The sequence below is a fragment of the Halichoeres trimaculatus genome, unplaced genomic scaffold, assembly GCF_033239565.1.
Source record: "Halichoeres trimaculatus isolate MK-OKI-2021-1 unplaced genomic scaffold, fHalTri1.1 fHalTri1_scaffold_9, whole genome shotgun sequence".
In the NCBI taxonomy this organism is placed as follows: Eukaryota; Metazoa; Chordata; class Actinopteri; order Labriformes; family Labridae; genus Halichoeres; species Halichoeres trimaculatus.
The window spans coordinates 7302824-7330755 of record NW_027437188.1 but is presented as its reverse complement, the minus strand read 5'-3'; the positions used below and the strand labels follow the sequence as shown (position 1 = coordinate 7330755).

At 39.2% G+C, this 27932-nt stretch overlaps 1 protein-coding gene across 1 annotated transcript; it reads right to left on the bottom strand.

Annotated features, from left to right (window-relative positions):
* Positions 1-221: 221 nt before the first annotated feature.
* Positions 222-27932, bottom strand: pcsk7 (proprotein convertase subtilisin/kexin type 7). The gene is made up of 17 exons (XM_074680440.1): positions 27800-27932; positions 24906-25216; positions 23636-23878; positions 21058-21192; positions 20592-20757; positions 18720-18810; positions 18469-18523; positions 18167-18305; positions 17267-17367; positions 12609-12776; positions 10726-10830; positions 9559-9661; positions 3910-4066; positions 3708-3802; positions 3507-3612; positions 3220-3337; positions 222-1513 (listed from the first exon to the last, which is right to left on the bottom strand). The coding sequence occupies exons 2-17, from the start codon at positions 25155-25157 to the stop codon at positions 1238-1240; spliced, it is 2310 nt and encodes a 769-aa protein (XP_074536541.1). The 5' UTR covers positions 25158-25216; positions 27800-27932; the 3' UTR covers positions 222-1237.

Sequence of the window (27932 nt, the reverse complement as noted above, 5' to 3'; positions counted from 1 at the left end):
GAGTTTGAAGCCATGCTAGCTCACTGATTTCATAAAAATGAGTCCAGATCAAATATTTGCAAATGTAATGACATTCCAAATAACATTGGCTGTTTTTTCTGTGTGGCTAAAATGCTAATGCTAACAGGCTAAACTTCAATAGCAGATAGTTCATATTTAGAATGATGTCAGTATGCATTCACAAGTTTTGCTTCAAACCACCAACACTTTCTTTTTCCCACAACATGATTTTATTTCCATTCAGAACACCTGTGACTTGCACAGCAAAACACAGCTTCCAACATCTTCCCAAATGCCTTTACATAAAAAAATTAGATCTCTTTATTTTCATTCTTAAAAACACGTAAGAAATCATAAAACACAGTATAGATCTGTACAGCAGGCACACAATGTGTATATATTACACTTTATATAAAAATACATAAACAAGTTCCACACTTTGAAAACCCCACTTCAAGTTTTAAATCAGTAGTTTGTTGATAACCCACGGATAAAAATAAACCCCAACTTAAAAATAAGAAGCATAAAAATAACACCTCAGAGAATAAATCTGTTTCTTAAAATACATCAGCGCCCTCTGTCCTTAGTGTTTGAGGGCACTTTTTCATGGAAGACCTTGCATATTTCAAGCACACTCATGTCATAGCAAACACACAATGCACACACTCTCACACACACACAGCAGATTTTTACCTTTCTGTAGTGCACATCAGGTGATTATCTTTCCCTTAGTCGAGTTACTCTACAGGTGTCTGTATCCTGTTAGTGAGTACTTTTCAGAGGGACATATTAAAATACAGACCAGCGTGTTTACATGCTGTCTCTCATGGGAGTGTTCCTTTATCACAAGATATCAAACTGCTTAAGGTGCCTCTCAAATTATATGCAACCCTGACAGGAAATGTAACCCAACATCAGACAAATAATCCTCAATAGGAAGATTTACCTCCTCCTTTCTTTCTTTCCTTATGATGACAGTCGTTCAATGGATGGGAGTGTAAAAGCAAGCAGCACATTTGCCAGCATGGCACAAATGCAGATCTTCAAGGCAACAAGGCCACGATTGTGGGAATGCAGACTAGAAAAAAGACTTCACAGTCAACTCAGTCTGCAGTCCAGACTGAGACCCTCTCACCACCACAGGTAAGGTAGACCGGGGTCAGAGGCAGTACAGGAGTGTGGGTGTGAAGGAGTGATAGCCTGAGATGCCACAAGAGTTCAGTAACCTGGCTCAGTGCTATGTAGCTGTCCGCTCTCCATTTAAAAGTGCCACTTTGGCCTCAGAGTCCAGCACCGCATGCAGCTCCACCCCTGAGTCCCCATCTTCATCCTCCTCTTCCTCATTGTCAATTGCGTCCTCCGGTCCCCTCCCTCGGCGCCCTCTCTTGTTCCGGTGAGCGCCCCGTCTCCTGCCCATGCAGAAGAAGCCGCGCAGGTACACATGGGCCAGCGTGACCTCCAGGGTGTAGTAGAGAGACCAGAAGAGAGCGAAGCAGCCCAGCAAGAGCAGGAACTGGAGAGGAGGAAGAAAAGGAGGGTGAGAGGTTAATAACATCATTTGCCAACAGCTCGACGTGTGGATGCATCGCTAATGAAGAAAGAAATTACTTCTACTCCACCTTCCTGGATTAAATTGGGGGATAATGTAGGTAATTATGTCTTCACATGCAATTAAAAGAATGAGATCAGTTTAGCTAGAATCCACAATTTGATATCTCTGGGATCAATTAGCATGTCAGCTAAAAAGTCATCAAATCTACAATCAAATTAAGTCAGAGCTTTAAATATATTCATATTAAGTTATCTGTGCCAACTCTGAGATTTCCTCCAGACATTTAATAAAGTCTACAAATGTTCTCCTGAAGCCAAAAATGACAGAAACAGTCACTTTCCTGGATCCGGAATCCCTCTCTCAGGGTTAATAATTGTGTATAATCAGGCACCTGATTGGCAGCATCTGGGGGTACCAGAACGCTAATGCTGTGTTTACACGACACCAAAAATGGTCAAATCCGATAACATTTCATTGCATTTTGGCCTCGCGTTTCAATGAGACCGTGTTGCGTTTTGTCTGAAAATGGAAACTTTTGAAAACACTCTCCAGAGTTAAGAGTTTTCAAACCGCTACTCCATCCAGCCACGTATAAACACAGAGCAGAGCGTTTCAGGGTGAAACTCTGACGTCACCACATGCGCACTCGCAGTTTTAGATGAAGGTTGCACGTGCAGCCACAACTTCCAGTTAAGCCATTCCGGTCCAGTTGGTGGCGGTAATGCGCCTCAAGGTTGGATTGCCAACCGTCTCACGCAATAAAACGGCAGAAAAAGAAAGAACAACCACAACCACGATGGCTGATTTCCCAGTAGCATATATACACACATATATCCACATCGCCAACTACTGGCCAGGCATGGCCACTACATCATTGTGACCCGTCCTCTTGGAGTCGTATGAACGCGGATTGTTTTCACGCTGTTCTCATGTAGATGCGGGTGGCTTTTGGAAACGCCAAGGAAGAATCTTTTGCAGGAGTCTCTGTGTAAACGTGGCCTAGACCAACAGTCAACAGTGAAATCAGAATACGCTGGGGCTCCATTTAAAAGTGAAATAAACAGGCTTAGCGACATTATAAGAATTATCGCCAAGAAGTATTGTTGCAACAAAAAATAATCTACCAAACACAAATTGTTTTCTACTTTTTGTGCTCAGTTTACATAAAATGGAGCAGAATACTGCCCATTTTAGAAACTGAATTTTGGTTGTCATGATGGGGAAAAAAAAAGTAATAAAGTCACTCTAATAAGTACAAGAACATTGAAATCGAGCAAAAGAAGGCAAATCCCTTTGTTAGGCTCACAACTGTACAACATATGGCAACATTTACAATAAATCCTCCTTCAGCCTCCAAGAAAATGAGCTTACTGTAAGAGGAAAAGTCCAAATCCTGACTGTTGCATTTACTGTAAACGGTATTCAACGGTAAACTGAATCCAGTTTGTTTCATCTGACTTGTGGGAATATTTTTGACTCTGTTCTTTGTCTGTGGAGGAAGCAGTTCTGGGGATTTTGAGGGTGGACTTGTTTGACGAGGAGAGAAGAGGAGAGGAGAGGAGAGGAGAGGAGAGGAGAGGAGAGGAGAGGAGAGGAGAGGAGAGGAGAGGAGAGGAGAGGAGAGGAGAGGAGAGGAGAGAAGAGTAGAGAGGAGGTATTCAGTTTACCTTGAGGCTGTTGGAAGTGAAGGGGCTGATAATCTCTGAGGGGATGTCCAGGCCTGGTGGGCAGGGTAGAGAGAAGTTGCTGTCCAGATACTTGCCACTCATAGCTTCCTCTACCAGCCTGTCAATCAATGCATAAGCCAATAATATGTCAAGATTATGTGTCAAGTACTTTCTATTCAGATATTTTATATAAAAATGAAATATAAAAGTGTAAGAATACAGTAAAAGAAGCTCATTCCCAGAAAAAAGATGGCATGAGAAAGCATGAAAAGCCTGTCAAGTCTTACTTCTGTCTGTCTTTGACCTCTCTGAAAGTCATGGAGGAACCGTACAGAGTCAGAGCCCACTGCTTTAACACGCCCACGTCAGCACACTGTTTGGACGACGGCTCTTCTGCAGGAGAGGAGAGGAGAGGAGAGGGAGGGTCAGTGCAGCAGGGGAGGTTTACACAGTATTCAGAGGTGTCAGTTTGAGGACAGCTGCCTTACTGTGGTCTGATATCTTCAGCATGTACTGGCCTTCAGCTCTTTCTCCCCAGCAGCGCACGGTGGAGAAAGTCCAGTCCTGGTAGCCTGCAGGGTCTCTGTGGGTAAAACACAAAAATAAAACTTTGTTAGATTATTCAAATAATTAAAACACTAATCGTGTTCTGAGAATGAAATCGAGGCATGGGTTTATGTGTGTCTGTACCTGTCAATGGCGCGGCGTGCCCCGATGACTGAAGACATCCCACTGGGGCACACCAACACAACCTCCACGTTTCCTCGACAAGGGTGGGTGATCGTGACGGTGACAGCCACATGCTCCAGTGTTTCCATCCCAGAATGTTTGAGGTCAGACAAGGAGACTGAAGAAGAGGAGAGGAGAGAGCGCATCTTATTATGTGAGTGTGTAAGTATGTGTGTGTGTGTGTGTGTGTGTGTGTGTGTGTGTGTGTGTGTGTGTGTGTGTGTGTGTGTGTGTGTGTGTGTGTGTGGGACCATTTAACACCAGTTCATACAAGTCAGGAGTAGGAGTGTGTCCTGGGAGCTAGTCATGGGTGGGACTTTTTTTTCATCAAGTTATTTTTCAGGCTTGTTTTTCTTTAGTTGAAATCCACTAGACACAAAAATATTTGAAATAGTTATGAAATTACATATGTGGAAATATATCTGAGTGACAGCACCGCTTTGATACACAGAAACAATTTCTAGCAGGATCTAGAGTAAAAATGAAGCCACTTTTGCAAATAAGATGTTTGTTGAATTGCACAGGAAGTGACAGGGGAAGGGTTAGACCGCCAGCCAAGAAATACATCGAGGTAAGTCTAAAATTTAATCAGTTAGAAATATTCTGAAATTAAAAAAAAAATCCTCAGTCATTTTTATCTCCACCAGGCTCTGACTCTTTCTCCTTTACTTTCACTTCTTGAGGCTCTTATCAGCCGTTCAGCCTTCCTGACCACCTCACGTCCTCTGACTGGAAGTGTGCAGTAATTTCTCGGCATTTCCTGGATTCTGACTACTAATGAGCTGTGGTGTTCTCTAACCATGTACGGCTGCACACGTCCCCGGGGCAGGGAGGGACGCAAAGGGAGGACGGGGTGATGAGTGTAAACAGAGGTGTGGAGGGAAGGACAGATCATCAGATGAAGAGGAGGAGGAGGAGGAGGGTGGAGAGAGATGGTGAAGATATAAGACATGTAGAAAGTGAACATAAGTATAAGAGAAAATGAAACACAGGAGAGAGTTAGAGGGAAAGAAGAGGAAATAAAAAGATTTAGTGGAGTTGCTTCATCAAATACTGATGCTAGAAAAGCCCCCTGTGGATGCTCTGAGGCACAGGATGTGCATTTCAAAAGTCATCTGTGGGATGTCTGAAGGATTGTGTTCAACTTTTGGCGCACATCATTCATTCAATATGATATCCAAAGAATGAATAATGTGGCACAACTCTGGCTTAAGCTGAAGGTGGACTAGAGGTGAACTTTTCTTACTGATTAAACTCTACTGCAGGAAAATACAAGTCTTTTATCTCAACACACCCTAATCTGTCTTCTGTTAACTAGTCATGCTGCCATTGCTGTTTTCTCTGTGACAGCTTTTTAAGGTCAGTGGTCACTCAGAAAGCTGAGTCTGACGGCCACTGCTACACTGATGCTTACAACTAGCTGGTGAGCAAAGGCCCAGCAGAAAGAAGACAGCATGACGATTAGAGGTAGACCGATATATCGGCCGGCCGATATATCGGGCCGATATTTGGACATTTGTCTCTATCGGCCATCGGCCATATTTTCTTTTAAAAAGCCGATTTTTGATCCGTTGTATAAAATGACGCAATTTTTGATCAGGCACAAAAAAGATGAGCACCTCAAACTTGTGGAACCACTTGGATACATTACATACTTTTGTTCAAATTATATTAATAAGTTTAAATTTCTTTTTTGACATTTTAAGAAGAGTGTGAATGTTTACTACTGCTTGTTACATTGTGTGTTTACTCAGACAAAATATGTCATTGTTTTGAAAGCTGAATAAATGTTCAGAGGACTGGACACGACTTGTCGTAATAGATTTCTTTTAGTTGCTCAGAAATTGCTGTGTTTCACAAAAATGTGATAAATATATATTTATTTAACAATCGGCCTGAATATCAAATTGGAAAAATCGGCTATGCATATCGGCATCGGCTGCCCAAATTTGGAAAGCATCGGCATCGGCATCGGCCCCCAAAAAACCCATATCGGTCGACCTCTAATGACGATACAACTCGGGATAAGAAAACACACAAAGTGAATGTAATAAGCTAAATATGGCCTACATCTAGATTTTATTTCTATTTAAAAAAAAAACAATTGGCAAAAAAACATTATTTTTAATCAAACATAAATCAAAGTAATTATTGCTTGGGATGATTTAAAGATAATGCAGTCATGTAGTTTTCAATTTATGCATGTTGTAGCGTCATTGTTTTCACAATGCACCTATTAAGACTGTGGAAAAATGAGAAGAAAAAAAGAGGAATTTAACCAGGTGGATCATAAGCAGGAAGGAAAGGAAAGCTTCAAAATGCAAGAAGAAGAAGAAAAAGATCTTCTGGATCAGTACAGATTAATTATTTAGGGGGTCAAATACTTTGTTTTTTTGTCCCATAATCATCCAATCTAACCTCAGCTGAATGACTCACTGTGAACAATCCTGCCACGTCCACTAACCGGAGAGCCTCTTCTCCTTTCCCATCAGGAGGTCATAACAGTGAAAATAACTAAATGAAAATGGCATAAAAGCCAGATTACTGCACAGATTCTGACTTTTTGAGGCTATGGTCCTTAGAAATATCAACCGCCCCCGTCCATCCCTCTCCTTTTCCACCGCTGAAATTCTCATACATGCATTTATCACTTCCAGACTTGATTACAGCAATAGCATTTTTTACAGCCTCCCTTCGAATCTACTCAACAAACTGCAATGTATCCAAAACTCTGCTGCCAGTCTGCTCACATGACCACATGACCACATCACCCCTGTTTTCCAAAACCTTCACTCTGGCTCCCCATCAAATATCAAATTAATTTTAAAATCCTCCTCCTCACCTACAAAGCCCTCCACCAGGCTCATTCTTACATTTCCGACCTGCCCCCCAAACCTCCAATCCACTGAAGCCCATTTCCTCTCCCTACCTCCTGACACCAAGCACCGAACCTGGGGGGACCGAGCTTTTTCTGTCGCTGCCCCCACTCTCTGGAATGCTTTAATATAATATCACTACACATCCGTATCTGTCCTGACCTCCCCAGCTTTAAAACACTAACCAAAACCCACCTTTTTAAAAAAGCTTTTAATGAATGATTGTCTTTTAAATGCACTTTATTTTTCTGCTCTGCTTTTTTTCATTCATGTTTTGTGACTGTGTGTTGTTTTATATGCTGTTTTATCCATTGTAAAGTGTCTTTGAGTGTCTAGAAAGGCGCTTTTATAGATGAAATGTATTACTATTATTATTATTATTATTAACACTTGATCAGCCTGGTTGAATGCAGTTTCTAATAAATTACTAATCTCTGTGTCTCTTGCTTGTTTCTTCTTCTTTTTGCATTTTGAAGCTCTACTTGCAAACTGATAATAATCCATCATTGGGAAATACAATTTAGGGATGCACGATATTATTGGCACAATATCGGTATCAGCTGATAAAAGCTTAAAAACATGTTTATCGGTATCGGCAGATATGAAAATTTCTGCCGATATGCACAGCGGATAATGTGCTATTCAGTTAGGATTATCATTATTTTCCATCTGAAAAATAAGCTTCTTAAATAAATTGCAGCACTTTATTTATTTGCACTGCAGAGCTCTGTGTCTGTCACCAGGTTGTTACAGTAGCTCTAAAATAATCAAATGCAACTTGGTTATGTTTAAAAATGTATTGTACATTTAAAGTTCATGTGATCCAAAGAAATTATTTTTCTGTATTTCAATACTGAATGTCTTGAGTTTGAAAAAATAATACATTTCTTATTTATGGTAAGATAGAATGTTTTTTTGTCTTCCTTTATGTGTGTTTCTTAAACAAATAAAACCGTCACAATAAGAGTAACATATAAATGCCAGTACAGGATAGACTTAGCTTTCTTTACAGTGAAAAAAACAAACAAACTTGTGATTATCGGTATCGGTATCGGTATTGGTATCGGTATCGGCCAAAAGGGGTTTCGATATATCGGCATATCGGATATCTGCAAAAATCCAATATCGTGCATCCCTAATACAATTTCTTGTTATTTTCCCACAGTCTTAAGATTTTGTTCAGGAGTGTACTGTGAGCACTGTCTGCAGTACATGACACTGACACTCTCTTCTGAACAGAGTGAAGTTTGTTCAAAAACTGATTGACGCTACATGCTCCCTTAACTCTGTGTGGGGTTGTAGGGGAACTGCAGCTAACAGCATCTTTATGGTAGTTTATAATAGGCTTATCAGAGGAAAAAATAAAACAGAGGCAAAGTATTGTTTACATGTCATGCCTCTTGTGCTCCTGTGACCCCAGTATGCTGAGCAAAGATCACACGCTTGTCCAGCAATATCTCAACGTTATTTAGTTAAAACTTAAAAATAAACAACAACAAAAAGAAGCAGGCGTGAATTAAGAGATTGTATTTTGTGATGTTTTGTTTTGTAATGTTTGTATTTTTTCCATGAATAGAGAAAATGGGCCTTATACAATCCTTCTGAATGCAAATATGCAAACTTTAACTGTTCATCTGTACTAAATTTAAAGTTTCCGAAGAAAAATCAACAAAATCCCTCAGGGATGATGGTGGGGAACAATTTTGATCTGGACTCCTGAAAAAAATGTTGTGATCATAACCTCTGAACACACTTGGAAAAGCAAAAAGATTCAATGTTTTCTGAAGTTGTACATTCTGTCCTTCCTTGTGTGTTCTCCCTCAAAACCTTCAAAGAGCTTTCTTCTTACTTTCCCTTTATTACAACCCAAAGCATTGCCTCTTCAAAAGTATGACCTGATTGACGTACTCTTTTTTTTTATAACTAAAACACTCTGTAAATACATCATCTCCCAAAAAAGGATCAAAGGAAATTTCTCATGTGTGCATAAACACACGATTTATCTGTAGTAATGTGGGAAGCCAACAATCTGAAACGCTGATGAAGCAGAGCGTTAGCCAGAACACATAAAAACCACAGAAAACAAAGAGCACTGCTTAACTTTGTCAGTGACTAAAAGTCTTTGAGGAAAGGCCGAGTGAACCAAAGATTAGCAGGAAAAATATGTACTGCAGCTGATTGCTGGATAAGAACTTTGCTCTGCCCCCAAGAAACTCCTGTTGCATAAGACCACACAAACACACTTGTCTCTGGCTCTCCTCCTGACTGGGACCGGGCCATGAAAAAGTCCAACAGAGAATGAGGGAGGAGACAGAAAGAGTGAAGGAGTGAGAGGGAATAATTTCTGAGGTCACCATGAGTACAAGCAAAAGAGTGTAAGACAGGGGGAGACGGATCATATTTGCAGACAGACAAATATGAGAGAATTATGAGGTGAGATGTGGAAAAGAAACTGAAAAAAGGGAGAGGACTTGTCAAATAAAAACAGAGATCTGAGGAAAAAATAAAGAAGGAAAGGAAGAATAAAAAAAGGAGCTCTAGAAAAATCTCAAACAGTATTTGAATGTGGACGCAGGAACTCACAAACAGAAGAACGTTACCTAATATGGAGAAGCAGACTGACTGAAGAGCAGGCAGGCAGGGAGGGAGGGAGCGATGTGGTGCAGTATGTAAACTGGACAATCAGCTGTCCAACACAGAGCTGAGAGAGGGATAGAGGAACAGGCAGACTTACCTTTCCAGGTACGGATCAGCTGGTCAGGATACATTGGGATGGGGGCTTCCTCCTTTATCACTGAGCTCTGGTAGGACACGAGAAACGGCACAGACTCCCAGACCTGACAGGGTGAAAGGAGCAAAGGTTAGGGTCTAGTGCAGGGGTCTGCAACCTGCGGCTCTGGAGCCTCATGTGGCTCTTTGACTCCTTTGCAGTGGCTCCTTGTAGCTTTAAAAAAATATTATTGGAATTAAGATTTTTTTATTCTTCTTACAGACGGAATCAATGATTTAAGACATTGACACTAAACAAAATCATGATTTAACATTTTGTTGAGCTAAATATGCGTCACATCTGTCAATAAATCCTGCCACTGCTCTATTTCACCTCCTACAACATTAACAGCCCACCAACTTCCCATGCACCTGTGGCTAACCTCACATTTTACAGCCCTGGTAGGATAACTACATATCCAAAAAGACAAATCTGGAAGAAAATACAGATATCAATTCTGTGTGGATGGATTCATTTAACTGCCAATGAGCCTGCTTAGTGCATGCTTAATATGCGACAAGACATTAGCAAAAAAAACAAAAATGATGAGTTAAGTGACGCTATCAACATGCGCTATCATATTAAAGTATTATTGCAAAAATGTTGATGATTTTTGTATTTTTTCCCAATTTTTGTATAATTTCAAAATTATTTGAATTTTTGGTAATTTTCTTAAATTTTTGCAAATTTTTGATATCTCAAAAAAATTAAAATTTTGCAAATTTATGAAATTTCAACATCTTTTTTTATTTTTGGGGCAACATTTCAACCTGAAAATTTGTGCTATTTTTGCATTTTTTTTTTTATCCAAACACTTTGAAAGTTTTGCAAATTTTTGAAATACTTATAAAGTTATTGAAAACAATAAAAAAAGAGACATCACATGCGCAATTTAATAACAAATTACAAAAAAAATAATGTTTAGACAATTATTCACTAGATTTTCACTATGTATAGATTTTTGTACGGTAAATTTTCTTTAATGTGAAGACACAGTAGACTTAGTGGCTATGGAATGCCTTCAATTCAGGTGAACTGAGGCAAAATGGCTCCTGTGAAAGTAAAGTTTGCAGACTCCTGGTCTAGTGGTAACTTAAATCCAGTTTTAATAATCTTTATCAACGTACGTACCTTGGCAGCATTGACGAGTCTCCATGCATTGAGCAGGCCGAACCCGTGCTGGTGGCTGTGGTGGAAACCAGCTCCATTTTTCCCCCAGTCTGCACTTTTGTCACACTGTTTAACACATACAGGATAGCACATATGTGAGATTTACTTTTAGTATTGTTGTTAATAAAAACACATGTGTTCATCATGCATCGTCAACAGTCAGGCTCTGCCTCCATTTGTTTACAGTAAGTTCAGCTGAACCTACAGACTGAAACTACACATGGGGGTAATATTATGCTCCTTATTTAACTGATGCTTAAAAAAATAAATCTTCATTTCTAGAATCTGCACCAGCCTCAAAGTCTGTTTTGTTTTATTTTAGCTTCTATACAGAAAAATAACATCACTAATGTGTGCTCTACAGATATCACATGGTGAGGTGGTCTACAGTAAATGTTATGTACCAGGGCATTATTTAACATGACACAATAATCACATCATCAGTGCTGAGACAAGTTTTCATTTGATTGATTACTGGGCTGATTAGAAAAAAGAAATATTCATTTATCTTAATGAACTGCAAGTCAAAGCTTTAAACAAGAGTAAACAAAACTATTTAGAACAAAACTCATCAGATCAAAAACTTTACACTAGGGTGGCAGCAGCTGTAATTTCACAATTTCTTAAGCAAAACTAAAACAGCAAATACCAACTTTTCAGCAACAGGGCACAAAAATTGACCCAAACTGAAAGTTAATTGCAGGAGCTTTAACTGGAATAAGTGATATGCCATGAATAAACTTAGCTCAAATAGTAAGTAAATTTGTGTTTGGTGGGTTATTTCTCTGTTTTAACAAAGTTATTTGGCACCGTCGTAAAGCCTGTTTATTTCTCTTTTAAATGGGGCCACATTTGTAAGGGACATTCTTTGTGGGATGAGCAGCAGAGCTGGGTATGCTGGTTGCACCAGGAAAAATGTAACATATCTCTGTTATTGCCAAACAGCTCCCTCTGCTATTGACTGTTTTTGACCTGTGAGCATGAGCCCTGCCACAGGATTTAGTAGTTGTCTGCTCTATCAATGCAAAAAGATATTGAGATGTGCCAACCACATGCTCACAGATGCGATTACGGCTCATTTTCCACAAATGCAGCCAACATACTCAGCTCTGCTGCTTACCCCACAAATGCATGTTGCTTACTAATATAGCTTCATTTAAAGTAAAACGAACAGTCTTTCTTATGATATAAAGTTATTTCCAAGAAACACTGGTACAACAAAGAAATGATCTACCAAAGACTACTTTTTGTGGTAAGTTTATTTGTGGCTACTGAGCTTCTTGAGGACTTTGATTCTTCACTCTTTACATTTCTTAGCTCCTTTGTTGAGAAAGCAGCTGGAGAACCAGAACAGAAGTTGGGATTTCTAGACTCCAGATGGAGCCAGCTCTGCCATCTTAGCTAATTAAAAAAATTCAACCAAAGAATTATTATCAATCTAGTTTAACAGTCAATTTGAAACATTATTAGCGCTTCATTTTGCCATGTAGACCATTCGTTTTTCCATCACTCACAACTGCTACATATTCAGGGTCTCCTGCTGGCAGAGGAATAATCTGCTATTTGATAAGTGGTACACATGATTAAAAAAAGAAGAAGATACATAATCATTTGGTTGCAGTGAGCAAAGAAATGTTTTAAAGGCTGCCACAATCAAATATTTCCCCACTAAAATGTTAAAAGTGGTTGCCAAATGGCCTGTAACTGCTGACAGAAATACCTTCAACATGGCTCCTACATTCACCTCAAAGGTTATTCTGCAGAGTGTCTTAGAGTATGGATAACTGTCACAAGTTTCCAGGTGAGTATGTGTAACACATAACACATGATGCACCGAGGGCTACCTTTGTTGCAGTGAAGGTGATGATGTGCTGAACATCTCTCCAGCTGAGGCAGGGCCGAACCTGCAACATGAGGGCCACCATCCCTGCTGCCAGGGGGGCTGCAGCAGACGTGCCAGTGTGGCTCTCTGTACAGCCGGTCCCCTGCTGCAAAGACCAGTCTGATGTCACCTGCAGAGACAGAGAGAGGGGCTCAGAGGAGGGGACACAGCCTTGGAGACTTAGTACAAACAGTCTGATGGCGCAACAGCTCTGGCAGGAGGTCAGACACAAAGAGGTGCTCGAGGATCTATGTATACATTCCCCTGTGATTTAATACAATGCAACATAAACCTTTCACAGAGTATAATCAACACAATCTATTCACGTCTATCTGTAGCTGAAGTTGTTATAAAGGACAGGCTCCAGCTCCACACTGTTTGTGTACATTAAGGCATGGTGTGACAGGCGTTTAAAGGCAAAGAGAGGCTCAGTTTTACAGAGATGAAAGCAGGAAGACGGAGAAAGAATGAGGTAATAAAAGCAGAACAGTTCAAATGTAAATAGAGCATAGCAGCATAGATCAGCTTTAAATCTTGACAAGTAATGTGTCCTTAAAGCAAAGCAAGGATGAGGATTTATAGCAGAGATTGGATTTATATGCAAGAACAAAAAGGATTAATGTAGCAGCGTTTTACAGCTCTACATGTGTGGGATCCAGAGCAGTCAGATAAAAGGAGCATATGGACCTGAGATGTGCACCTCCTGCTGGTGCACACACAGTGACAGGCAGCAGAGAGCTGAGGATTTCCCAGTCCACTGCTTATATGTGTTTACATGCAGACAACCTGTGGAGATTTACAACAGCTGTTCAAGCTGCTGTACAGTGCTGTGTGTACACTGGGTTTATCAACAGAGGCCTGTTAAGGTCATTCAGAACAGCTGTAGACCCTTTTTATTCCCCTCCAATTAAGTTTTTGACATGACCCAGGTGGGTGGATGTATAAATCGAGCCCTGTAATAAGTGTTTGAAAGATGTCAGGAAGAACATCTGTTGAATAAGGGTGTTGAATTTTTTTTTTTTTTTTTCAGATTTTCTTTCAGGAACCAACAAAGTGTAGACTGATGTCACAATAAGCTTCTTGGGGAGTGTTTTCAGTTTAAAGAGGGGTTATTCTGTTTTTTTAAGGCTTTAAACTTCTCTCTGTTCCCCTGTGGTAACTTCACATGAGTTAAAGCCCCTCAAAAATATTTTTTTTTCTCACAGTGGTGTTTTGGAAAACCCTTATTTCAGCTTCTGTCTTACATGTTTTGTTTAAGCTGCTATCCCTTTAAGACTCCCCACTCCACAAATCTCTCTTCCCTCTGATTGGCCAGCGCTTTGGAGGCTTGATAAGGGTGCTATAGTGGAATTTAGTCTACGTCATCATGAAGATGTGCACGCATTTTGACTGCAGAAGCAGCGTTTAGCTCCATTCATTCATTCATTCAGTGTTACTGTTTTCGAAACACTAAAATCAGATGAATTAGCAGTATTCAAATGTACAGTTGTTCTGTGGTCAGTTTTTAGAAACGATACTACACAACAGAGGCAATGTCTATCAAGTTTTGAGGCTTACAGAGCAACCATTGTTTTGGAGTTAATAGCAACAATGTTAACTGATGACTCTCAGCTGAAGGTATCAGTGATTAACGGCAGAGAGTCACCAGTTAACAGGGTCACACTTTACACTGAAACACCAACAATGTCTGCGTGCGTGTAATTAAATGTGCTGTTTTTATCCAACCTCAGTTGACCAGGTTTGGCATTACAGTATAATATGAAATGATTAACCAGTCCATTAACCCTGAAATATACAACCATTAATGTTGTGATTTGGTGCAGTTCTCTGGACGTAGTTTCTGGTTCTTTTATCATGAACTGGGTCTCAGACTCAGCAGCCTGTGTGCTTTTTTTTGGTTTGGGAGGGTTTCTGATTTACTGACACGTTTACGTCCTGGTCTGTCACAGTCTGTTAAGTGTCCACGGATAATGCAGTCATGAGCATAGTGTGATAGTTGTGTGTTTAAATGCCTCTCTGGGTACATGCTGGATTTCTCTGCTAAAAAAACGTCTGTCTACCTGATATCTGTCCACTTGCTGATCTCTTCTGTCCACTCACTGCTATTCCACAAACCTGGGAGCAGTTTACCATCCGTCAAAGATATGATGTTATGCTAAAGAATGTGTTTTTTGGTGATTAACTCCCCACATCTGTTAACAAATCATTATACACAGTGCTTCTGCACCCAAGTTGTGCACGCATCAGCTGTTATTAATAAGAAAAATCATCTTTCTATAGGCAGCTGTAAGGCCTGCCCAGCAAACATGTTATGAACTAGTTAAGAGATCCTCATGTAATGACCTCATCCTTTCAGCACGTCTCGTGGTGATCCCACAAAGATGGTGTATTTTTAGAACAGCAGTTTACAGATGCAGGGATTTCTACATCATATCTAGATGTTTGGAAATCTGCACATTCTTAGTTTAAACACTAATCTACACCTGTTTTTAAAATAAACTCAAAGCTGCAGGTCGAGACACAGAGGAAGGATTTTTTTTTTAATTTCCTTCATGAAACAGAACTGATAATGATAAGTCAGTGTGGAGATTCCCACTCTCTGAGTAGAGGGGACTAAAGTTGTAGATCAACATATTCAAGTAGTTGCAAGTTTTGATTCTCAAATTAAATGCAAATCTATTGTATTAACCAGCCTCTAACTGCTTACAAAGGAGTCCAAAGTTATCTTGCTTTGAGGTTTCTTGCGATTTCTTTTGACTTGAACATCTGAAAAAAGCCACAGCTGATGCCACATTTCCAAAACTCAAAATTGAATATTCTAAAAATAATCCTTCAGTTTTCTGTTCCGTGTCTTTTCCAGGCTCTGCAGACTTAGATCACTTCAGTAAAATGCATTAGAGAAGGCAGCAGCTCTTGGTAAAGCCCAAGTGGCTACTTTCAAGTAATTTACTAATGGCCAGTGTGTGGTAAGAATTAGGCTGTGGGTTACCGGGGTTGGCTGCAGACGACAGGTCAGAGAGAGCCAACCCCGGTTAAGCTCTCCTCAGAAGGGCAATGACATCCCTTGTCCAAGCTGAGTTGCCATGGTGAAGTCCACAAATAGAGGCTAGTGGCTTCAATGGGCCCTCATTCATGTCATTATTCTTTGTTGTTTTGGATGGAAATAGCATCTGCTCCTTGTGATGTGGGGATGCTTTTTGACAAGCTTTCAGACATTTGTAACAATCACTAACATAAAAATTTTTACTTAAGGTTTATACAGTAGAATTTAAATATACAAATTCACTTTGAGGAGGTTGGGACACTGCGGGAAATGTTCACAAAAACAGGATTTGATGGTTTGCATATCATTTAAAGCATATTCAAATGAACAGAACAAAAGTGAAAACTAAACATTTTAACAGTTGAAACTGAAAAATTGTCATATCTGCTCACTTAGAATTAGATACTCTTCACATCAGTTTATTTAGTGTGGTCACAGGCCCAGAGAATTCATGAGCAGCCCTGGAACATGTGTACAAATGTTTCTCCTTTTATGATAAAGTATTGGTCTGCATGTAGATACAGAAACAAACTGTGGTAACAGACAATGCTTTTTACAGTGACTTCCACTACAGAGTCATGTCTATTTTTAAGATCATAGCCATCCAGTATCTGGGTTTTGAGCGCCTAGCCTGATTTAAACAAACATTTATCAGGATCTTTTAAACTCTTTAATAACACTTGTACTTCAGATTATGAAATCTCCAAATTCTTCTGATTTCAGGCTGAAGGAAATAATTCTAAAATTTTTAGAATATTTGCTTACAAACAACCTTTTTTTCTGAGACAAAGTGCCTCTCTGGAGCACCCTTTTGCTTACTCAGTCAATATGGTTCCCAATATGTGCTTACTCAACCTTAAGTAAGCACATAGTTTTTTTTTTTTCTAACATTTTTTAGTTTGATGACTTGTCCAGATGGGATACTACTTTTTAGCCAATATATGGATTAAATTATTTGAAATCCATTAAATTGGATTCAATTTGACTGATCAGCCTTTTTCGACTGACAGTTTAGTAACAGACTGCCTCCTTAGACAATAGATCTTACTTAAATTCAAACTTCACTTGTTTCAATCACTTTTTTGAAGCTTCAAATTAGCAGACCACTAACAATATTTGCAGCATTTCAAATTTCTAACATTTATAAAGTTTGAAGTTTCCTTCATTCCCTGTGATTGGATGAATTTCTGAGATTTCAGATGAGGGCAATTTTATCATTTCCTGTCTCCCTTCTTGTTATTTTTTTCTTCACATTCTCCAGCTAAACCATACTGCCTGTGTGTTTGAAGATAAGATATACTTAATTTATACTTCATTAATGATTCCGTTTTTTACACTCTGACCATGCTATACACACCCATATGCACAAACAGCACTTCTGCACAGATACATGCCGCACTGTCATCTGAGCAGTTGGGGGTCTGGTGCCTTGCTCAAGGGAATCCTCATCCTGAATTGCAATCTTGGTCCACACCTGGGCTTGAACCAGGGACCCACCAATCACCAAACTAAGTCCCTACAGACTGAGCTTCTGCCGCCCCATTGTATGTGTGTGTGTGTGTTTCAGTGTGACTTACAATGCTCCTCAGTTTGGTCCCTCCACTGCTGAAAGTGACAGCCAGCATGGACGCACACTCCTCAGCGTAGAAGGGCATCCTGCCATTCTCATCGACCGCTCCTGAAACACACACACACACGCATTAAGTGATAAATTCACGGTCCAGTCCCACACGTCAACACCACAGGCTGGACATAAGAAGGTGGATGTTGCCACTTGGATGTTAATCACTGGTTTGTGGCCTATTGGTTTCCAACCTTAAGGTTTGTATTTTGATCACTGCCTTGAATCTTTGGAGTTCAAACCGGAACCATGGTTGGTTAAGAGAATACCACACTGACCCTTTCTTAATGTCAGGGTCAGTATGAAGCAACTAATCATTTAAAGACAGCCATGACCCAAATATAGACTGCTTCACCCAAGATACAAACCATTATTTATCAATGAACCATGCCAGTGCATCACAAAATATTATCTTTCACTGATGTGTTTGTATTGCAGAAAACTCTGTGGGAACACTGAAGTGATATTAACCCAGAAACAGTCATCATTACAGAGTCCTCTTCCTCCTTCAGACTCTACCCCCTTCAGCTTTAACCAACCCAAATATTAAAGTTTGTGAATCACTTCCTACCCCAAAAAACCCAACCATGTAATCCAACATCCAGACACTTCCAAAAGAATGTCTGGACCTGGATGTTCTGAAGTTATCGTGAAAAAATGTCAGGAACTTATGTGTGAAAAGGTTATGGAGTCAGATGTCTTAGTGAAAACACTGGAGTCATCCAAATGTGGTCTTAAGAAAGAAGATTTCAAGCGTTTCCTTTTTGGACTCAGTCTTCAATCGAAAAAGGGAAATCTCCAGATCTTGTTTTTTTTTTGTTTTAGCTTATTGTCCTTATCCAAAACATGCTCCTACCAACTGTGATGGTGTAGATGGAGTTGGCGTATCCGTCATAGTTGCAGTTGTCGTTGTATTGACCTCCATTACCACTGGCAACCACAAAGATGCTGCCAAAGCCTTTCCTGCCTGCTATCACCCCGTGCTGCAGCGCTGCCTGTGGAATAAAAAAAACATAAACACATGAGGAGGGAAGTTTTTACTTTCTGAAAACAAGAACCGGTTAAAAAACTGGATGAGTTTCCTGCATGTCTGGTCTTCCTCAACTGGTCTGTTGTGGTGTGCTGCCCTCTGCAGGACGTAAAGGGGCTTTGACTTACTTTGCCCAGCGGATGTGGTCCATCCACAGTGTGTCCATCATCATCTGGACCCCAACTGAAGGAGACAAAAGTAAAAAAAGAAAACTGAGGCTGGATTTCGTTTGGCATTATGAAATTGTTTTTAAATCTCATAAATTTAATGGGGACATAGATTTATGGTTTTAAAAGACATAGGTGTGTCCACAACTGTGCCAGTGTTCTGTTTATCTCTGATTATTGACATGAATTATCTGACAACGTGACATCGTTACCTGCAGCTGTAGATGTCGTTGACCTGGTAGTGCTTGTTGAAGGCCACAGCTTCCAGGCTGTCAGTCAGGGGGCCGTCCAGGACTCTGATACCTGGACAGAAAACAACAAGTCAGAGATTTTACAACAGCTCTGACATACAGACACAGGATGCAGCTTCTTCTCCTGTTGCTGAAAGAAGTGAGGCCATAACACTGCTGGCATTTTACACTGATAACATTATGTGGTTGGTGGAGCCAAAATACTGATTCTTTCCCCTACTACTCATAGAAAGGAAGTGAAACAGAGGAATTGTAAAAGATCTTGTCAAAGAAATGTTGTTGATAATTATGCCATTTGTTACTGTGCTCTTTTCTTTGACAAATCATATATTTTGCTTTGGTTTTAAGTTTTGCTAAGTCAGATGATGTGTAATCATAGTTTAAAGTCAGTGTCTTTGATTGCCTCTGAATTTTCATATGAGAAGTTTAATATTTATGACTAAAAAGTCACAAGATTATTAAATACAATGCATATATACAATGAATATAAACCTTTTGTGTTTTGAAATAATTCAGTTGCAGCCAGGGCTAGACATTAACTTTTTTGCTCACCAGCCACTGTGGCTAGTAGTTTCCCACAGTCACTACCCACTCAGCATTTTCACTAGCCACAATTTTGTTGTTGGATAATTATGTTTAATATGATTAAAGCCTATGATGCCGTGCTATAAGTTACTAGAACTAGATGTGAAGCCTTTTTAAATGTCAGACCCAAATCAAGACGACATAAATGTTTAACGCCACAGGTCATTATCAGCTATACTGTTTTGAAACGGTTGTGTCAGATTGTGCTCCTTTAATAGGAAAATAACCAGTCTATTAAAAGAAAGTCATAAAAGGAGTAGTTTGTTATTGCATTTAATGAAAGTTGTTGAAAAGATAAAAACTAAACTAAAAAAACAAGCAAGATATGTTTGTTAAAATAAAAGATCCTATTTTAGGGTGAGTTGGAAGAATACGTCCTCTGCACCTCCACTGCGGTAGATGGCGCTGAAGAGCTACTCCGCTGTTTGTTGCCCAAATTATTTTATTCCTAAACTTGATGATCGTGGTTTTGATGCTGTAAACATCAGTCTTTTTTCTCTAATTTTGGGTCAGTTAGTTTAAAATCAAGTTAAGTTTAATTTTTACAGAGTAGTAGACTGATACAAAAATAATCGTTGCCCTGTTTTGTGCAATATTAGATTTTTTATGTGTAACAGTATTTTGAGTGACATTTATCAGTTTTACCACCTGACCACATCTTTCACACAATATTTTTTTGTAACTTTAGTTTAATATCACAGTAGTTTAAGTGACAAACTTGGTGCTCTTTAAGTTTTCAAATTAAGTGTCTGTAGGAAATAGTACATCTGACTTTTTTATTTCAAATACAATACAATAGAAAATAACACTGTTTTGAATCAAATAGTTAACTGTGTAGAATATCGCAATATATCACAATATTGTGACATCATGATATCTCATCGTGATCCAAGTATCGTGATGCGTGTTGCATTGTCAGGGTCTTGCAAATACTCACCCCTACATATTACTGCTTTGAAATTTGTACATTTGTCAATAACAGTTGGCATTGAAATATTATTCAATACAGACAAATGAAGGTAAGAACAACATGTGTGTGGCTTTTCTTGTTCTAATATCACCAGTATTTCCCCTATTTAAGGGTACAACATAGAGGCATATTGAACAGCAGAACATGATCATACAACATACTACCTTCAGTGTGCTCAATACAATACATACTGCATTCATATGTAGAATGTAGCAGTCAGTTTTGAATACAGCCAATGTGTCAAGCACAAGCTCTTATTAACAGTCTGTTGTGCTTACCTGCCACCTTACTGCCATAAGCCACTCCAACAGCACAGAAGCTGTTGTTTGGAACAGCTGCGATCTCTCCGGCACACCGCGTCCCGTGGTGGTTGTCACTGTGGATGTCTGGATGAGGCATGGGGTCAGGGTCGTTGGAGTTTAGGTCGTAGCTGCCTTCAGGACTCTGAGAAGGTAAAAAAAAAAAATTATGAACACTAAACACTTGTGGTGATAATCAGGCAGCTAACAGGTGAGAAGGAAACAGGATGAATTAAAACTTCATCTTAAACCTTTTAACCTGTGGAGGTGGAGGCTGGCTGACTGGAGAATGATGGACAAGCTGTCATCATACATTTTCTTGTGGACCTTTTTTGAACTATACACTTTCTTACTTTGGTTTTCTTGATTGCTGCTGTGACTCCTCCTGAATTTCCCCACAGGGAGAAATAAAGTTTTTTCTATAAGTACTCCTGACATGACTTACATAATTTGCCTGGATGTCCTGGTGAGTGTGCTCCACACCGTCATCCACCACCACCACCGTGACTCCTTGGCCAGTGATGTTTCGCTCCCACACTCCTGTTACATTGATGTCCAAACCTTTGTTGAGGTCATTGTGCTGTTAAAAAAAATTAGAAGAGTGCAGAAATGTTAAGGTTGTAGTAAGGGGAAAGCAAATTAAAGTGGATTAATCACTTTTTCCCATTTTCTGTTATATTTGTATCACAACGAGGTAAATGACGGTCATACTAAGCGCAAGTGCAGTGTAAAATTGAGATAATGGTGCACAGGAAGGAGTGCAACCAATAACTGGATATTTCAAGTTATACGATATACATCTTGATATTCTGATTTATTCTTTAAACCACTCTTAAAATTTCAAATTCAACTCTTTGATGCATAAAATGACACCAGTATAACGATTCGAGCAGACCCTCAAGTTGGACTTTTAAAAATTGCATTTACAAACCCTAGAACCCCAACTGATGAGATATACCAGCAACTTCTCCTCCTCCTTTCCTAATGCAAAAACACGCATGCACAGAGAGTTTTCAGGCTGGACAGGGAGGGAACTGTTTGCTGTGAGAGGAGCACCAGCAGAAAGTGAAGGAAGTGAAACTTGAAAAAGAATTATATACCGACGCCTCAGAACATTAACATGACAATTTGTACTTGGTAGTAATGATATAGTCATTTTATACATCTCACTTCCAACAACCTGTGATATACCCAGTTATTCAAATCTTTACCTCTAAGTACAGGCTAGTAAAAGTTATCTTGAGCCAACTGAGCAGTGTGTATATCAAAGAACCCTGGCCTATGGTTTGATGTTTTGTTTATTTTCTCTGCGTATCTAGTTCATCTAAGCTGAGGCAGATTTCTTGTGAAAAGAAAAGGGTTGCAGACATAGCTGTGGCGCAGTATTACAGATAAACACCACAAACTTATTAGCCACAGCAGTTCAGCAAGACAGCAGCAAGGCACAGCACAGACAGAGGTAAAGGCGGTCATGTCTCTGACACAAATCCCACTGGTTGTTGAACAACCATTCATCAACTGATTTGTTTGTCAGTACAATAACAGCTAAAATCTTTGTTCTGGTTTGAAGACAAAAACATGAACCCTGGCGTCTGCAGAATCAGTTCCCCTTTGAAAGGCAAGGTAAGAAAATTAAATAGCACACACTGTGCTTTCGTAAGCAGCCGTTTAACCAAGCCCTTTACGCACACAGGATACTTTGAGTAAATAAGTGATATTCTTGTGCCAGATAGAGTTTGCATTGCATGAAAGTGCTTCCGTATCACTTTAATAAACTAATACACAACAGTATAAAGTCTAATTACAGCGTGAAGGTTCAACAGAATCAGCTTAGGGTCAAAATTATAACCTAGGAAGTTACTGACTTTGGTTGGTGGTCATTTCTCAAGACAAAACCAAGGGAAAAAAATAGTCAGTGTGTCGCAGGATGGCAAAGGGACAGAAGTCAGAGCAATTACACCAATGTAGTTTAACCAGTTGTCAGATGCAGTTGTCAAATTGACAATGCAGACTACACGCTAGGTCTGTCTGTGCAGCCAAAAGTGCAACTCCCTCATAACTGATGAACCTGTTTAAATGACCTGAACTGAACTACGGGTGGTATCATTTTTCCTGGAGTGACAACATTTCTAGAATCACTGTGCATCATCTGTGTGTTAAATATCCTCCCAAGTCTCCTCTCAAGTCTTCTGTGTCATGAGTATCATATGATCAGCGACAACATTTACCAGTTCCAATCTGATACATTACACTCAGAGTTCACATGGTTTACTGTGGAAAAGCACTAAGTCTGTCAGAAACAGGCAATTTGACTCAAACAGCAAACACACAGCCCATAAGTGCCAAGACAGATTGAGTCAGAAATCAGAAAACTCTCTCTAACACATAATACAGTCAGTTTACTACAAATTTTAAGTAATTTAAACTCTGAACTAATATTTTTTCTGTTATCTACTGCTTTCATAAATCTGCCCAGAAAGAAAACGTGTCATCAGAATTTGTCCAAACCTGAAATTTCATTCTATTTTTCCTTAGCTTCAATACATTTAATGTTGTACAAATAGAAAACAGCATACTGTTAAATTAGCAGGACTTCAATTTTACTAATTAAGAATAATACATGGTCTGTAAAAAAAACAACAGCAGCAATTTAAAAAAGTTTGATTTTCTTATTCTTAGTTCTGAATTTCAGAAGAGAAAACAACTTATTTTCTTTTGTATGGTCATTGTTTCACTTTTAATTCACACACTTTAATCAAATTTCACACTGAAAAACAAAAAGCAAAACTCTCAGAAATGAAAGGAAAGCAAACCCACCTGTGAAATAACTAAAAAAAGTAAATTATAACATGAAGTGTCTCCAAGGCAGTGAGGCTCCCTACCTGCTAAACTTGTTTTTTACTCATCAGTGCTTGCATTCAGACCACTAAAATGATTTCTGCTACTTATAGCAGACAGACTTATTCACTGGATAAACAGAGAGAAGGTAGATGATGAAGACAGACAGCAGTCTAAACTCTCACCAGATGCCACTGTTTGGGGTAGTGGGGATCATTGAAGGCCATAGATCTCTTCGAGCGGCTGAGCACTCTCTCCTTGGAATACCAGAGGACGTCAGGGTGAGCTGCCAGGACATCGCCAGGCTGGACTCTTTTTCTCCACATGTCAGTCAGGGACCCACTCCCAGGCTTGGCAGAGCACAGCAGATAGTGTCCTTCCAGCTGTCCGATCTGGCCTTGGTTCTGCAGCCCAGCCTGCTCTGCTACCTGAAGGGTGGAGGGGATACCAATAATGAGGGGATATAAATGATCAGTACAAACAATCTGAGGTGGTTCTTCTAAACCTGTGCAACTTCCTCTGATCTCTTCAACAGAATTTTTGAAATTTAAATCACTCCTCTGGTTGGCTAAAGGGCTGTGGCACAGAACAAAAGAACTACATATTTGAAAAATTGCCTCCTTTGTTTGAAGAACATATGAAAGTGAAGAAAGCTGTGGATCCTAAACAGGAGCTGTTAAATCACTTAAATTAAGAATCCAAAAGCACCTCTCTGTGTCTTTCTTCATAGTATGTGACTGTTAGTAAACCCTTTGAGCAATAAAAGCAGAACAGTTTCAGAGGAGTTGAGCAATAGAAGACTGTCCACTAATTGTTTGCAGATGGCCCTTTTCTATTGAAATGTTTACAACATAAAAGTTAACCAGACATAATAAAATGACTCCAGTTGTGCCTGAGATAGGTTTGGACTGATGTGAGGTAATGGTGACCTGGATCTTTAAATCTAATTCTTATCATTCCATCTATGAGTCCAAAGGGACAAAAGTAAAAGTATTTCCTGGTGGTGTTGTCTTAGGCAAGATTTCTCAGAGAGAAACAGAAAATACCGGTTCCCTAATTTATGAAATAATTCTTTTGTAATTTCTGGAACTATGTTTGAGTAAGTGTTTCTCACTTACAATGTCACTGGGACTCTAAACTTTCACTTTTTTTGACAAATGTACTAAAAAAAACAACAACACATTTTTCAAAAATCCCCTTATCCCAGGCCTCTGAACGTTGACTAACATTTATTTGGTTCTTTTTCAGTTCAGGTTTACGCATAATTTGAAAAACTCTCTAAAGCATAAATGAGACATCAGATTATCCCCCAAAAAATGTGTCAGACCACAAATATTGTGTCAGAGACAATATATAAACTGAGGTTTTGCAAAATGGAACAACAAAACAACAGGAAGTTGGTCAGGAAGCCACATCCTGTGTGCAAGCAAAAAAAATGTGTAAGAAGCATTTTACCCTGCTGGCTATCGCATCCAAGTGCAAGGAGTGCTGATCATCGTCACCCTCTTCATGATGAGTGCTGGCTTGCAGACGGACAGCCCAGGCCTGGGACAGGCCACAGGAGGGCGACGGCCATGGTGAAGAAGATGAAGAAGAGGATGGGGAAGGAAGGGATGGGGAAACTGAGGGTAGAAGGGTCAAAAGCAAGAGGCTGAAAGAGGACAGAAAAATGAGGAGTAGGAACGTGGGAAAATAGGATGTTGCCATGGCAACAGAGGGAGACAAACAGGCTCAACCAGGCAAGCCTTCCTCATCTGAAGATGGACCTGCATGTGGGACAGAGACAGACAAACAGGCAGAAAAGAAGCTTGTGTAAGCAGAGATTAGTCTTGGAATGAGTGGCTGGTTGATTATCATCTGTGTACTGGATTCCGAGGACACTCATTAAATTCACAACAGCACACTACTGGAGTCCAGTTCAGAGCAAGCTGTGGCTGCAGCACCCTGGCTTTAAACTGTGGTTGTATCATAGTGCCCTCACTGAGTGCTGTGGAGTGGATTTTTCAGATAAATGCTCCTCGATTAGCAATGTTAGACTAGAACACAAACAAAAACCTCTGGAGTCAAGTGAACCATACCCTTGTTTTGACATAAAACAGGTGGAGTTTGCACAAATGCAGCTCAATTGAGCTGTCATAAAAAAAGTGGGTTAAGGATACCATTTAGCCAAAAGCAAGGCTAGATTCAACTGCATGGAGGATACTTTACATACCACGTCACTCCCAACCACAGTAAACAGGACATTTTACACCCTACATTCATTATTTGCAAGGACAGAATTCACTGTGGATGTTCAGGCACAGCGACCAGACAGAAGTCTGCTCATTAAATTTCAAAAAGACATATTTTTGGATATGCACCATGTTACACTGAGGGCCTGGGATCCAGAGGCAGCTATCTGTTTTCAATGGTTTATCCAGCCTAGATGTGGGATAGATGTTTTTTTTAGAGATTAAATAATCTGCACTACAAAAGATCAGGAGTTAGCTCATAATGAAAGTGAAAACTAACACATTTAAAAAAAATCTAAATTCCTCAAAATAAATGAAAAAAAATAAATAAAAAATAAAAAATAAAGCTAACTTAAGAAAAGTGTGCTTCTATAAATCTCAAAGGTTCTCAAATGAAATTAAATCAATGACAAAGTATCTCTGTGTGTATCCCACTGTCAGATCACAGGTATTGTTTTTGACACATCTCTTTATGTTTTCTTTTTCTTTTATGTTGTCTTTTTGTTGTTGTTGTTGTTGTAGCTTGAGCACACTATGAATTACAGGGCAAAAGATGATTATCTAATGCCCTGTAATTCATAGTAGAGCTGAAACGATTCCTCGAATGATTCGAGGTACTCAATTACAAAAAAAACACTCTAGGAATTATCTCCGTCCCGAGGAATCGTTTAATTTTAAAAAAGATCAAAGAGTGGTATTTGGAATAGAGCTGAGGCCATATTAAGAGAGTTTTCAGACCCCTTAAGCTACCTTTTATACAAAATAGCAACTAGCAACAAATCTAGCTTCTATTCTGGAGTTTGGAGACTAATGGGTGATTCTGCGAAACGGGTGCCATTTGGGTCCGCAACATTTGATGAGATGTACAAAGCACAAAAAATGTGTCAAAGTGTGTTTTTAAATTTTGGAGCTACCAAAGCAAGTGCTCTTATTGACATGTTCTATCAGAAAATTCTATTTCTTAAAGAGAAAAATTTTCATTTGAAAAATAACTGCTCTTTAATTAAACAAAATGTATTTTATCCGATTACTTGATTAATCGATGGGATTTTCAGTAGAATACTCGAATACTAAAATATTCGATAGCTGCAGCCCTAATTCATAGCGTGATATTTAGTGTAGTGCAATACCATACTTGGTTGCATATTTTGGCCTTTGACTGGGCAAGTATATCTGTTATGTAAAAAGATACAATAAAGGGACAACACTCACATACATCTAAGCATTTTCATATACTAACAAACCAGTGCTAAAAGTATTCAAAACTAAATTTAGATTGAAAATAACAGAAAAATTAAAGAATATTTTGAAACCACTGTTTTCTGTTCTTCGTTAGAACAATTAATAAATTACAGTGTACCTCATGAGGACACGCCTTACACTTGAACACAACCCATTATGGTTATTATTATCAATTTCATAAAAAAATATTCAAGCGTAAAGCTCTGTTGAACGGTAAATTATTGACGTCATGGGTATGTTCACCATCGTCTCAACATGTTTAGGTGAACGAATACATACCAGATGCTTGGCTGTCATATATGTGACTACATTACTGAATAACAACACGAATACAAACGAATTGGAAACACAGTAAGACAGATACTGTAGACTTCACGGGATACCCCAGCAGTTCACATTGACAACAACAACAACAAATAAGATTACACAGCTTCTCATATTCAGAACCCTTTAATGTGGCACATTTTTGGACCACATGCTTTGTGTCAGAATCTGCTGCACCTCGTGTAATCACAGCTGTTCCTTCCCTGCTTGGCTAGTGTTAGCTAGCTCTCAATATTGCTGATTGTTTAGTTTTTTATTTTGTCAGCTGCTCAGCTAGCAAGTTATGTAGCTAGCTGATGGGTTAATAATATAGTAAAATCATGACACGTGAAGTCAAAAACTATTAAAATGTGTAAACATGAGCTTAAATCGACCATGACAGAGTGCGGGGAACTTGGAGTGGGGACTCGTCTTTAAAACCGAGGCACTGTTGTTGTCATAATAAATAAGCCCATGCCCTGACTCTAATTTTGAGACAATTATTGAATAAAACAAATAGAGACATTCATCATATTAATGTACGACAGTCATACATGTTAAATCGTATCTTACCTTCTTTTAAACGTGATGTTCTCATCTGCTTCTTTCGATGTTTATGAGCAATGTTAAGCTTGTCATTTCACTTCCGCAATGACTACAACTCACTAACCAAACGTATTACGCAATGCCGTACGTACGTAAATGA

Bases quoted from the DNA above. Each gene is read 5' to 3' on its own strand.
- pcsk7 (XM_074680440.1), bottom strand. From the start codon at position 25,157: ATGGCAACATCCTATTTTCCCACGTTCCTACTCCTCATTTTTCTGTCC. The intron at 12,777-17,266 runs GTAAGTCACACT...CTGTCTCTGCAG, and splicing joins GGACCAAACTGAGGAGCATT to GTGACATCAGACTGGTCTTT. The intron at 3,803-3,909 runs GTACAGACACAC...TTTTACCCACAG, and splicing joins GCACGCCGCGCCATTGACAG to AGACCCTGCAGGCTACCAGG.